Here is a 13,700-nt window from a genome sequence, read left to right as displayed (position 1 = left end):
CACGAACCAACACCACCAACCTCTTCCATACGCCGGAAACCCCATTCTCCTCCCAACTACCCTTCGACCAGACCCCTCGTCTCATTCTCCATCTTTGCCTCCGGCCACCATCCCGCCTTGAACGCCACCGCTACGGGTCGCCCTTCCGAATCCTCCAATCTCAAGTCATCTTCCTCTCAACATCGCCAACACACCGTCCCGCTAACAGCCCCGGTTGCCTCACATGCGCTCCTCTGCATCACCACTTCGTCTCCGCCGTGCCGATTCGCAGTACCCTTCACGAGCCGGTAACAACAACGCCGCCGTAAGAAGATCTCATCGGTAACAATTATTTTTAATACAGTTAATGATTTAATAAAAGAAATTTGTCCAAGTATGGGTATCAATGGATCGTTTACATAGTGGCTATGTCGTAAATGAATCTGTGTTGGTTACGTATGCTTTTATGTCGGAATGTGTTTCAGGGTAAATAATGGATATGCTGTCATTAAAATAGCGCTGTAAATAGTCATTTTTTTTCTGTTGAGTAGATTCCGTTATGTATGTTCCAGTCTCGATATGATTCCATTGTCGTGCCGGTTATGTCATATGGAAATTGTTTTTTTTTCTTTTGTTTCTGTGCACTGTCATGTTGGAGTGAGTTTCAGGTTGAGTGTATTTGTGTTGATATTACCATATCCATGTATATGATCACAAATCATGGTGATGCATTTTGATACTCATACCGGTTTCCATTTATTGTTCATATTCGATGTACAGCAGGTTCCTTGGTTATGAACCGTTTCGGTTATGTCGCAATTATGTAGAAAAAAATAATAATAATCAAGATTTGTTTTGTATTGCCTTCGCAAACATTGCGGTTACTATAATATCTTGGTCACTTGAATGGTGTACTGGATATAACATGTTTCTATTTTTCTTTCTTTCTTCAAATTTCAGTTTGGATTATATTTGGGGATATTTTAAGTGGAACCATATTATGTTCTGTTATTGGATTATTTTGTGGGTGGATCACTTTGGGGTTATTCACGAGAGAGAGAGAAAGGGACGGTTGGTTTCTGGCCATCACTTGCTTGTGTAATTGGTTTTTGTCATGTGCAGTAATAACCATATGCTATTTTCGTTTTGGCCTATGTATTATATATTACATGCATCCCCATTTCATGTCAGTATACCACTCTTCTTGAATTTTTTTGCTTAAATTAGTAATTAATTATATTAGTTATTTGTCAATTAATTAGGTGATTAATAAATGTTTCTTTTTTATCACTAAATTGGTTTAAATCTATGGTCATACCATTCCACATATAAACAACCATATTCTCTAACTAAAAATGACAATTTCAATACCATAAATCCAAACCAAATTTCAAAAAAAACACAAACCATAATTCTCGATTCAAAATCGAGCCCATTTTAAATGCCTTTGTAAGTCGATCGCTTGAAAAAGCATTGTCATCAACCTCACATGGCTTACTCTTGGGTTTTCTTACAATGAGACCTATTCGATTTTAATTAATCGAGTAGATGATTGATTCACTAAATAAAATCCGATTTATTCATAAAAACACGAATTTAAAACCTCGATCCAATATCAAGTATTTCTATTCAAATCAAATTAAAATACGCAATCACAATCAAATACTGTTTCACTTAGAAATAAAAAGGGGGATGGTTTTGAGTTTTCAACTCCTCTCCTCGATTATTTGAATACGAGTTCTCTTACTCGGTTGGTCAAATAGTCGTCATTTTCCATCCACTTAAGTACAAACAAATCAAATCCTTTTGTAATAATAAAACAAAAAGGGAGATGACTTTGAGTCTTCAATTTTTCTCCTCAATTATTTGAATACAAGTTCTCTTACTTGGTCAGTCAAATAATTGTCGTTCCTCTACAAACTTCCAAACCCGATTAAATCGAAATATTTTCACAATAAGCTAAATGAAAAGGGAGATGACTTTGAGTTTTCAACCTCTCTCCCCAATTGTTTGAATACGAGTTCTCTTACTCAGTCAGTCGAACAATTGTCATTTTTCTATAAATTAATAGATTAATCAAATCATTTCATAATGAACTATATGAAAAGGGAGATGGTCTAGAGCCTTCGATTCCTCTCCTCGACTATTAGGATACGAGTTGTCTTACTCGACTATCCGAGTAATCGTCATCCAACAAAATATCTTAACACATCAAATCTATCTTTTCCTCGCCCTCATGCGATTGAAATCGATCAAACCAAACATCCAACATATTAACCCAACTTGTCACTTCCGTACGACCAAAACTCTTTTCAAAAAGAACACAATTTAATCCTTTCTAATGCGCATAACAAACCAATGCTTAAGCCTCCGCCGAGAGTAGACAAGCCAGCGTTTAGCCTTTAGAACATGATTTAAAACAGTTGTTCACTAAAAGACACCCACCAACCGTAGTTCCCCGAACTACGAATGCTCTGATTTCCTTATTATACCATAAGGATATGTAGGCAGGAGATTACTGTATCTTCGCGAGCACACTAATAAAAAACCTCCCCTTTCCCTTTTTGAGGTTCTCATCCATTTCTATATTTAATAATTTTATAACCTAAAGATAACAAACAAACATAAATTAACACACAAAATGCAAATTAGAACTAAAAGGTTCCCGTTGAGTACGACGGACGTAAGGGGTGCTAATACCTTCCCCTTACGTAAACCACTCCCGAACCCGAATATGGTTGCGACGACCATTATTCCATTTCCTAAAGGTTTTATCGATATTTTCCTATTCCTTCATTGGGATAAATAAAGTTTGGTGGCGACTCTGTTCAAACTAAATATTTTCCGTGACCATCACGAGGAATCGTACTTTTCGAGATGCGACACTTTTGTTATTATTATTATCATTGATTATTATTATTGTCCCTTACTTATTATGTCATTTACATTCAAGTCATCATTATCATTATCATTGCACAAATTCATCATACACACTTTACTTTTGTTCTTTATTATTGTCATCATTCAAAAATAACCAAAGCATGATAAAATTAAAAGACAAAAGAAACACTTAATCACTTGGACTTAGAGGATCCCATTTAGGACCTTAACTTGGAGGCCTTTTCTTACTTTCCTTATGATACTTTGTAAACACTTGTGTTTCATCTGTAACTTACATTCCGGTTGTAAGAATGACATCATGGCACCACCATCGGGGACATATTTGTAAGACCATTATCCTTTGTTTGACATATGTCACTTTTGCACACACAAGGCTTTCACTTGGGCTACCTTACAATGAAACCCTTTTATTTCCTTGTCATTTACTCTTCATTCATGTTGCATTAGCCAAATTTCATAATTAAATAAACAAACCATTGATCCAACGTTAAACGACTTTTTCTTAATCAAACTCAAAATACTTAATAACTACGATTAGTATTGTATGCCACGAGCTTTAAGTGGTGGAGAATGAGTGAGAATGAAGCATTCCTACCCTCACTCTGATCATTTTGGATGCAAGACGCTTGACTTGTTATCTAGAATAATCACCTCTGCCCGTAGACTTTAGTGCAATTTAATCACAAATTCTTTTCATAAACCCTTGTTTAAGGTAAAATCAACACAACCCATCAAACCTAATTTTTGTGCCTTAGGGCACCACTCCGAAAATCCTTTTCTCAAAGGTAAAATCAACCAACACATAAACATTTTATACTCCAAACTACGGAGCTCTGATTCCCCATCTCCGAATGAGTGATACGTAGGCACAAGGATCCCAATCCTTGGTGAACAATATAGTAACAAAAACGCCCCCTCTTTCACACATTCCTTTGAAAAATAAAACAATGACAGATAAATCCCATGTACGTAAAAACAACACAAATGGTTCCCATGGAATACCATGGACGTGAGGGGTGCTATCCTTTTTGTAACTGACTCCCGGACCCTAATCCCGGTTACGAGACCGATACGCTATCCTTTTTGTAGCGCTTCCCATGCGCTTATATTTTCCGAGAGTTTTATCGATTATTTCCCCTCGCCTCTCCGACAGAGGCACATAAAATAAAATTTGGTGGCGACTCTTCTGATCCGATTTCATTCGGTCCGTCCGGTTTTGTTATCCGTGGAATTTTCCGGTGGTAACAACTCTTCAACAAGAGAAAGAATTCCGAGTTAAAAGCCAACACGCCCACAATGGTTGGGTGGATGAGTTAAGGAAAAAGGTCAACGAGTCCCTCCAGCAAACTCTGAAGAATGTGTATGGTCTTTGACCTAACAATTTACCATGAGAGAAAACTTTGTTTGGACATATTTTTTCCTTATCGCACTAAACTCGTTCAAGGTTCTTTGAGACGGTGCCTTGGTGGATAACCATTGTACAACCTCTCAGGGTGGAAAGGCTTGACTTCTTTTTCCTTTTTATTGCTTTATCTATATTGTCAATAGGACGTTGTGCCTTTGCAAGAATAATAATATTTATATATTTACCTTTATGTTTGATGCATTTGTCCATGTATGATGTGATTTATTTAATCTCTTCATGGTATTTATACTTTATCATGTAAGTCATTGACAACTTGGCTTCTAGGATTCAAACCATCTAGTGGTTTTTGCAACTTCTGTGTTCAAACTTGATTATTTATATGGTGGGGTTTGTCCCATTAATGTTATCCTCTTTGTGTCTTTGAAGTCATTTATCGTCTATCTTGATGATGATATTCAACGTGTAGTGCCTATCAACTACCATTGGCCGCTCAATTGTATCATTTAAGCGGGTAGTGCCCACGATTGATGATGATGTGTGATAAGCTGAATCGTTTACCCACTTGCTGGGTTTAAGTCATGAATTGGAGTTTCTCAAACATGTTATATTGAGGCCAGTATAGTCTACACACCTTCCACTTATCATAGGCTCTCTTAACCAATACGACGTTGGAGAGCCACTATGTCTATTTCACTTTAGAAATGAAATTTGCATCCAACAGTTCTTCGACCGTGCTACGTACCAGGGGATCAATGTTCAACTGATGGCATGCTACAATATTATTGAATGTAGGGCATTTCATGTGGAGAAATTTTGGAGAAGTATGCGTTAGCCCATAGATAGTTAACCAATATGTTCTTTACCTTGGACGAGAGACCATATCCTATCTTCACATATCTAGTTGGGTTATGATAAATTTGAACAACTTTGAAATCATCGTCCAGAATTGGTTTGACTTTGTCCTCACGCGCTTTAAAGTCAAATATACTGACTTTCCCTTGACCTTCCTTTGCTACAGCCAAAGCGAGGATATTTTTCAACATAACTTTGCAGATACGCCTTGCCGCCTTCAAGTTGGATTGAATCGCGATCGGTTCCCCTTAAGGTACATCGAGGAAGCTATGACATGTCATTTTTCCAGGAAAGATCTACCAAGGATTCCGCTGAAATCACTGTTAGACAACACTACCAAGAAGTAGAAGGTTACCTGTATTTTGCTTTCTCATTCTCCAAGCGATAGTGGTAGATTTGTCATTCCACGAGGATGAGATGTGAAATCGTTGAATGCCAAAAGGCTTCAACCATTGTATGGACTTAGATCTAGCTGACGAAGTCCTAGTTGCTCGAGTGTGTCGGTGTAGAGACGTTGCACGAACTTCCTTCATCTACGAGGAATCATGTTATTGTGGGATCTGCGACCTTGATCGTTATCACTAACGGTAATTCCCCGTTCGGAATTCCCACTACAACATTTTTAGCTTTAGGCCACCGAAGAATAGACAACGACTTAAAAAGCGTTGCCTAAAGGGTAATAAACTGCGGTTTTTTACACGTGGATAAATTTTTAGATTTTTGGTGAAAACCGTTGTGTATACACTTTAAGCTATGGTTTTAAAAGTGTTGGCATATTAAAACCGTCGCTTATTTACTTTGAACCATGATTTTGAAAGTGTGGTCATTTTTTATCTTAAAGGCAATGTCAGAAACGCTGTCTAATATTAAAGATGACGGTTTTGATAAAAAAAACTTGTGAATTTAAAATAAAAAACTTAAAAGCTTTTCCACTTCGGGATTCAAAACTAGTGTACATTAACTACATATACAAACTTATATGTTGATGAAATATATATATATATATATATATATATATATATATATATATATATATATATATATATATATATATATATATATATATATATATATATATATATATATATATATATAAAATCAATGTTCATGAAATATTGTCACTCTCACGTACACATAACTTCTATTTTGTTGCAATACATTTATTGTTATTTATCATTAAAACAAAAAAATTTACACCGTTAAACATTTCATTTATTCATGTTCAAACCTTAAATGTGTTTATAATAAATCAAATATATTTAAAAATGTAAAGTTCGTGATTAATTAAATGTATGAAAAAAATCAATTTTTTAATATTAAAAAGTTTATGAAATAAAAATTATATTACAAATTTATTCTAAAATAGATAAGAATTGTAAAAGAGAAAAACAAATTTGACAATAATATTTATAATCTTTTTAAAATTGATAAAAATTATAGTTAAATAAAAATTTGTTGTAAATTTGATAAGTTTTCTCAATAATATCTATAATAATTTTTTATATGGTCATAAATATAAAAAACTATACAAAATAAAATAAAATTAGAAATTTAAGATTTTGTGCAATTGAATGGGATATCTTTCATATTTTTTTACAAGGAAAAAATAAAAAATACAAATTTACTAAAATTAAAGTTATATTCAGCACAAAATATTTTTTTTACAATGTGAAGATTTCTCTTACTAATATGAAGATGTTTTAGAAAAATTAGAAAATATTTGTTACAATGTAAAAATATAAAAAAAATGTTTTTACTTTTGACTGATATGATTTTTTTTTATAATATAAAAAAACCATTCTTTTTATATAATACTTTAAAAAATAATTCATTTAAAGAGATAAATATAAGAGAACAAAAATCATATTTAAACAAATATATAATGAGAAAAAAGATAAATATAACGTAAATTTTTTTTACACCGTTAGAGCATCACCATTAAACTCATAAAATATCACTACAAGAATAACTTTGTGCAGCCACGTGATTTAGTGACGTGAAATGCACGTGGCAAAAAATGCCAATTACGACGTGAATTTCACGTGGCTAAAAGAAAAATATAATAAAAAAATGGAATGACAACTTTTCAGGTTGGGGGGAAATGAAAATAATTAAAATTTGGTAGTGACATGCAGATCACGTCGCTATTTTAAATTTAAAATTCAAATAATGTTTTGTGAAATGTAATTCACGTCGCAACTAGTGACGTGCTGATCACGTGGGTACATGTGGGTACAGATGACCGTTGAAGGCTTTGTGGCGTGTAAATCACGTCGCCATTAGCGACGTGACAAGCATGTGGGTACAGATGACCGTTGAATGGTTTGTGGCGTGTAAATCACGTCGCAAATAGCGACGTGTTTACCACGTGGGAACATTTCCTTTACCTTCCCTCTTCTCTCCCTCTTCCCTTCACCGTTTCATTCTTCTTCTTCTTCGTTTCCTCTTCCCTTCCACCTGCAGACCCATTTTCCCCTTCAACCCATTTCTCTCCTTCAAGCTTCAGATCCATTGTGAAATTGGAAATTTAAAGGTAAATACTTTTATTATTTCAACTTAAACCCATTTCTGTTTAATATATATGAATTTTATTTTAATTGTTGTATTTTTTTTTTAAGAAATAGCTAAGAGTGAATTATTCATTCAAGAATTTGGAGCAAACAGATTCAAAGTCTTCATCAAGGTATATTCAAAATTGTGAAATTTAATTTTTTTTTTAATTATTTTCAGATTAGTTAAATGTATTGAGTTTGGACTGGATTATGTGTTGTACTTATTATGTATTAAAACCGAATTTGTTTGGACTGGATTTTGTTTTTTTGCACATTATGTATTAAAATAGAATTTGTTTAGAAATTTAATGTATTATATATTTAGAATTTGTTTAGAATTTGTTTATAAAACATATACCCTAATGTATTATTAAAACAGAATTTGTTTAGAATTTGTTTAGAAATATAATATATAATAGTTTTAAAAAAACAGAATATTTAATGTATTATATATTTAATGTATTATACAAAAAAAACAGACTTTATTATGTATTAAATTTTTATAGTTTAGAAATAGATTTTATATAATATACTATTAATACCAATACTATCCTCTCTATTAATACCCTATTTATAAAATCATTTTTAATTATTTCTAGAGAAATTATAAATTTCAAAAGAAAATCATGTCAAGCTTGGAAATATTAAAACTTTGATATTACTTTGTTTAGAAACTATTTAATGCCTTTATATATGTGCACATTATATTTTTTAGAAATATAATATATAATTTTTTTTAAACAAAATATTAAAACAGAATAATATTTATAAAAAAAAACGAAATATTTTGTTTATTAGAAAAAGTAATATGAATCATGTCTAAAAATAGAAGTTGTATTATTATTTAGATAATATGGTTAGTTTAAAAAATATAATAGATTAGTGTTTTGAGTAAAAATTGATAAGTGTGTATATATATTATTTAGATAACTAAATAAATAGAAGTTGTATTATTAATATTATGTTTAAAATAATGTATAAAAAAACAAAACATTAATTTCATATATATTAGGGTATATGTCTAAAATGTTTTTTTTTTAAATAACACATATTAGGGTATATGTTTTATAAATATATGTTTAGTTTAAACAATAAAGTATGTAATAGTTATATTATATATTTATTAATAGTATAATATATTTTTTTTAAATTGTACGTAATAATTAGTTGGATGTACGATAGAACGATTTTTAAATTGGACGATAGAGGAATATCACTTTTGAAATTAAAATAGTAACGATTTTGTAAATGTGCAGTATGGAATATTTTCATTACTATCGTAGTTGGATGTACGATAGAACGTATCCAGGAAGACGTGGACTTAAACCGAACTTTGAGGAAGGAGTTAAAGGGTTTATCACATGGGCTTTCGCTCAAGAATGTTGTCTAAGCGAAGGAGGAGTAAGATGTCCTTGTCTAAAATGTGAATGTAGACCTATAATTAGTGACCCGGAGGAAGTAGAACGTCATTTGAAGAGAAGGGGTTTCATTAAAAATTACTGGGTTTGGACATATAATGGAGAACAGTTGCCGAGTAATGTACAAAGGACTACGACTACACATGCTTCTAGCAGTCGATCACATATGGAACACCGGGAAGAATTTAGTTTGATCAGTGACATGGTTGGCGATGCTTTTGGGGTTAACGTGACCTATGATGAACCTCAAGACTTCGATCAGGAAGAGTTGCCGAATGAGAAAGCTCAAAAATTTTATCAATTGTTGCAAGAAATGAATACGCCGTTGTTTGAAGGGTCGTCAGACTCAAAATTATCGATGTGTGTGAGATTATTGGCCGCCAAGTCCAATTGGAATGTTCCTGACCAGTGTTTGGAATTCTTTGCAAAAATGATGTTGGACGCAACTCCTACGAAAGACAACCTTCCCACAAGTTTTTATGATGCAAAGAGGTTGGTGTCGAAATTGGGTTTAGAGGTAAGAAAGATTGACTGTTGCACTAATGGTTGCATGTTGTTTTACGATAATGAGTTTGGTACTAATGATGGATCGTTGGAGGAATGTAAGTTTTGTAAGAGTCCGAGATACAAAGTTCGCAGTAAAGCCATTAACCGTAAGCAAAAACATGTGGCAGTGAAGTCCATGTTTTATCTGCCGATCATACCAAGGTTAAAAAGAATGTTTGCTTCAATGCATAGTGCAAGTCAAATGACATGGCATCATACAAACCAAACAAGTTCGGGCACAATGCGACATCCATCTGATGGTGCGGCATGGAAGCACTTCGATATGATACATCCTGATTTTGCAGCAGAACCTAGAAATGTCAGACTTGGACTATGCTCTGATGGTTTTACTCCATATGTCCAAGCGTCTGGAAGTGGATATTCTTGTTGGCCAGTTATTGTTACCCCTTACAACCTCCCTCCTGAGATGTGCATGACAAAACCATACATGTTTTTGACTTGCCTCATTGCAGGTCCAAAGAGTCCAAAAGCTGGAATAGATGTGTATTTACAACCTTTAATTGATGATTTGAAGAGGTTATGGATTGGAGAATGGACTTATGATATATCTTGCAAACAAAACTTTACTATGCGAGCAGCCTTGATGTGGACTATAAACGACTTTCCCGCATATGGCATGTTGTCCGGTTGGGGGACACATGGAAAAATGGGATGCCCGCATTGCATGGAACACTCTCATGCGTTCACGTTGGAAAAAGGGGGGAAAAGTTCGTGGTTTGACTGTCACCGCAGATTCCTACCGAAAGATCATGTCTTTCGAATAAATAAGAATGACTTCAAAAAAGGCATAAGAGTAACAGACTTGCCTCCCCCTCGTTTCTCACCCGGTGAAGTATGGAACCGAGTTAGTGAACTGCCAAAATTCACAGATTATGGTAAAGCTTGCAGAATTGAAGGATATGGGGATACACATAACTGGACAAAAAGAAGTATTTTTTGGGATCTCCCGTATTGGAAAGATAATTTGTTGCGACATAATCTTGATGTTATGCATATTGAGAAGAATTTTTTTGATAACGTGTTTAACACAGTGATGGATGTTCAAGGTAAAACAAAGGATAATGAGAAGGCTAGAAAGGACATGGAGATTTTGTGTAATCGAAAGGAGTTGGAGTTGAAGGTTAAACCGAATGGGAAGTTACTAAAACCCAAGGCTAATTACAGTCTAACTTCCGAAGAAGCTAAAGCGATTTGTCGATGGTTAAACGAATTGAGAATGCCTGATGGTTATGCGTCAAATTTAGCAAGGTTATCTCGCAAATATTAAAAATGATATGATTTGATTTGATCATGTGTAAAAATTATTATATTTTATTTAATATAATTAAAAATTACTTTTAATAAAAAAATTCTAACAGTATAAAGTATTGTGTTCATATTTTTTTTCAAACAAAAATATCTCTTTTCAAAGCCCAAAACAGTGTCTTGTGTCGTCTTCTCATCCAAACCCTAAATTCTAAATTGTTTCTTCTCACATCCATATCCTAAATTCCAAACTGTTTCTTCTCACATGCAACAAGGAAGACTAAGTTAATTAAAGGGTCAATCCTCTCTGTTTTCGTCTTTCATATATTTCAAAAGAGGGTCGATTTCTCAGAAGCTGCAAGGAAGTGGAAAAAGCAAACGAAATCTTTATGTTGTTGTCTTTGTCTCTTGCCATCTAAGATCTATAAGGGTTTATGCACTATCATGGTCAATCTATTGAAGGTTATATTCCTCCATCTTCAATCAATAGTATTTTTCTTTTTCAATTTATTTTTTTAAGCTTTAGATTTTAATTGTTTGGTCTTGATCATTCCCTATTTTGAATAAATTATCTCTCTGTTCAAGATGTAGAAATTTCTGAGATTAACTAGGTTTATGGACCAATAGAAATTTTTGACTAGTTGTTCTGACTTATAGTAGTCCTTTGTTGTCCCCCTGGTTGAGTATTAAATTTCATAGAGGAAATTGAATTATCTATGTATTTCTCAGGGAAGTTGAACTTCTTCTTTGGGGCAAGACAATACTAAACAACTATTGATACTTGGTCTCTAGGTTGTATAATGGGCGAACTATTGTCTAAGGGACCATTGTTCAATGAAAAAAAACAGAATTTGATCAACTATATAAATTATATGCTAAGTGCCAATTAATTGGTAGAATGTATGCTATATTGACGTTTCTTTTTTCCTTTCCGGAATTTAAAAATATTTGGGACTCCAAATAAAACAATTTGGTCGGGCTTCTCAAAATCGATGGGAGAAGGTTAATTTTTTCAAGCACCTGTAAGTACTCAGGAAGAAGTACTCAGGAAGACGTTGATTATTTTATTACACTATTATTATTTGTGTGTCATTATTCTTTTGGGCTTCCAACTTAGGGTGGTTGTTGTCTGAATAACTAGCCCCTCATGGTAACTTGTCTTATTAATGAATTATTATCAAGGTTTTGATGCAATCTCACTTATTTGCTAGGACTCATGGGGTGTTTTCCACTTGTGAAGTGTGGCCGAGAAATTTATTTAAGTGTTATTGTTGTCGACTGTTTTTGTATTGGAAAATACTTCTAATGTTATGTTGGAACTTTGATTGCAGGGACAATTTTTGCTTTTTCTATTGTAGGGACAATTGAAATTAAGGCTATGATTGCGTATCCAAATGAAGTTGAGAGCTAAAGCACAAATATAACTATCTTTATGTTTTTGTTTCATGATTTTGTTGACTCTATCATTATGTATATAGAAGTACAATACAACAAACCTTAAGCAAAAAGAATTGATTAGAATTTAATAAGTTAGGGTATTTATTATTGTATACAGTATTTAACTTTATATTATAGTGGAATTTTTTTATGTAAATTTATCATTATTTTAACTTTTTTTATTATTTTGATAATGTAATTTTTCAATAAAATTTATCATTAATTTAACATATTTTATGTTGATAAAATTTGTAATTGTTAAAATTTAAACAGATATTTCTAATTTAAAAAAATTAAAATAATAAATGTTGTGGTATGAAGACTAAGCAATAGTTTTACAAATGTAGCTAATAAAAACCGTGGACTAAAGTTGGAAACAAACTGTGCTATAACTAATAGGCTACGGTTTGATTTGTGTAGCTTAATCAAAACCGTGGTCCAAAACTAGTCCAAAAGCCGCAGCCTATTCACATACTATAGGCAACGTTTTACATTTTAGTGGGTTAAAATGCAAAAACTGTAGTCTATTGGAATAGGCAACGCTGGCTTATTCCACGCCTGAATAACCGTAGTCTAACATCTTACACTACGGTTTTCATGTATATGGCCACGCTTTCTGGTTGTTGCCTAAACTCATTTTTGTTGTAGTGTCCATATACTTTTCGCGATCTAGAAATCCTAGCGTCTTCCGATTTTTACTTCGCAATCTGATATCATTCGTTGCTTTGATGAGGTACTCCGGTGGCAAATCTCCGCCAGATGTTACTTTGTATGGATCTCCTCAATGACCGATAATTGAGGTGCAACAAGATCGGAGATTCAACATTGTTCTTCGGTGTGACGTATGAGGTTACCATCTTCATTCCTCGGTGGTTATGGTAGAAATTTGGCTTTGGATCAAGGATGATCTATCCGTTGAATTTCGCAGGAATTAGGAAGGAATCCCCACAAAAGACCCCACATTTCCATTGTGGAATCATAATTGGTGTTGATATGGGGGGGGCCTGTAAGATTATCACTCTAACGCTCAAGTCAGTTACATAATCTAAAGTGTGTATAGTGAAGAGTGGAGATCAAAAAATTGTATCTTTAATCTCATGTGTACAAGGCTGTATACGATCGATAATCTTTATTAGACTTGTGCATGATTGGACCCTTGTGTTGGGAGTATAACCCGCTAGAACAATATCCATAACGAAAAAATTAGTTGTCAAATATAAATTAAAACATGTGAAAATTAAAAAATTCTAGACTTTTCATTTTTTTCTTCTAAATTGCAACGTGGTTCGTCCGGTCATAGCAGTTAAACGTGAAAGCCCTCTGTCATGTAAATGTAGTTTGCTATAGAGGTCCAACACACCAAGGCTTCCCTCCCCGTCAAGC

The 13,700-nt window shown here is 33.4% G+C and overlaps 1 protein-coding gene across 1 annotated transcript; it reads left to right on the top strand.

The window, feature by feature from the left end:
* Positions 1-223: 223 nt before the first annotated feature.
* LOC127112060 (uncharacterized) lies at positions 224-10,902 on the top strand. The gene is made up of 2 exons (XM_051046253.1): positions 224-321; positions 8,907-10,902. The coding sequence occupies exons 1-2, from the start codon at positions 224-226 to the stop codon at positions 10,900-10,902; spliced, it is 2,094 nt and encodes a 697-aa protein (XP_050902210.1).
* Positions 10,903-13,700: the final 2,798 nt, after the last annotated feature.

The sequence above is a fragment of the Lathyrus oleraceus genome, chromosome 1, assembly GCF_024323335.1.
Source record: "Lathyrus oleraceus cultivar Zhongwan6 chromosome 1, CAAS_Psat_ZW6_1.0, whole genome shotgun sequence".
Taxonomy (NCBI): domain Eukaryota; kingdom Viridiplantae; phylum Streptophyta; class Magnoliopsida; order Fabales; family Fabaceae; genus Lathyrus; species Lathyrus oleraceus.
This window is presented reverse-complemented; position numbering and strand designations above follow the sequence as displayed.

What these genes read in the sequence shown, in the direction of transcription:
- LOC127112060 (XM_051046253.1), top strand. Translation starts at nt 224, where the DNA reads ATGCGCTCCTCTGCATCACCACTTCGTCTCCGCCGTGCCGATTCGCAG. An exon ending in GCCGTAAGAAGATCTCATCG is followed by an intron (nt 322 to 8,906) that starts GTAACAATTATT and finishes GTAAATGTGCAG; the next exon opens with TATGGAATATTTTCATTACT.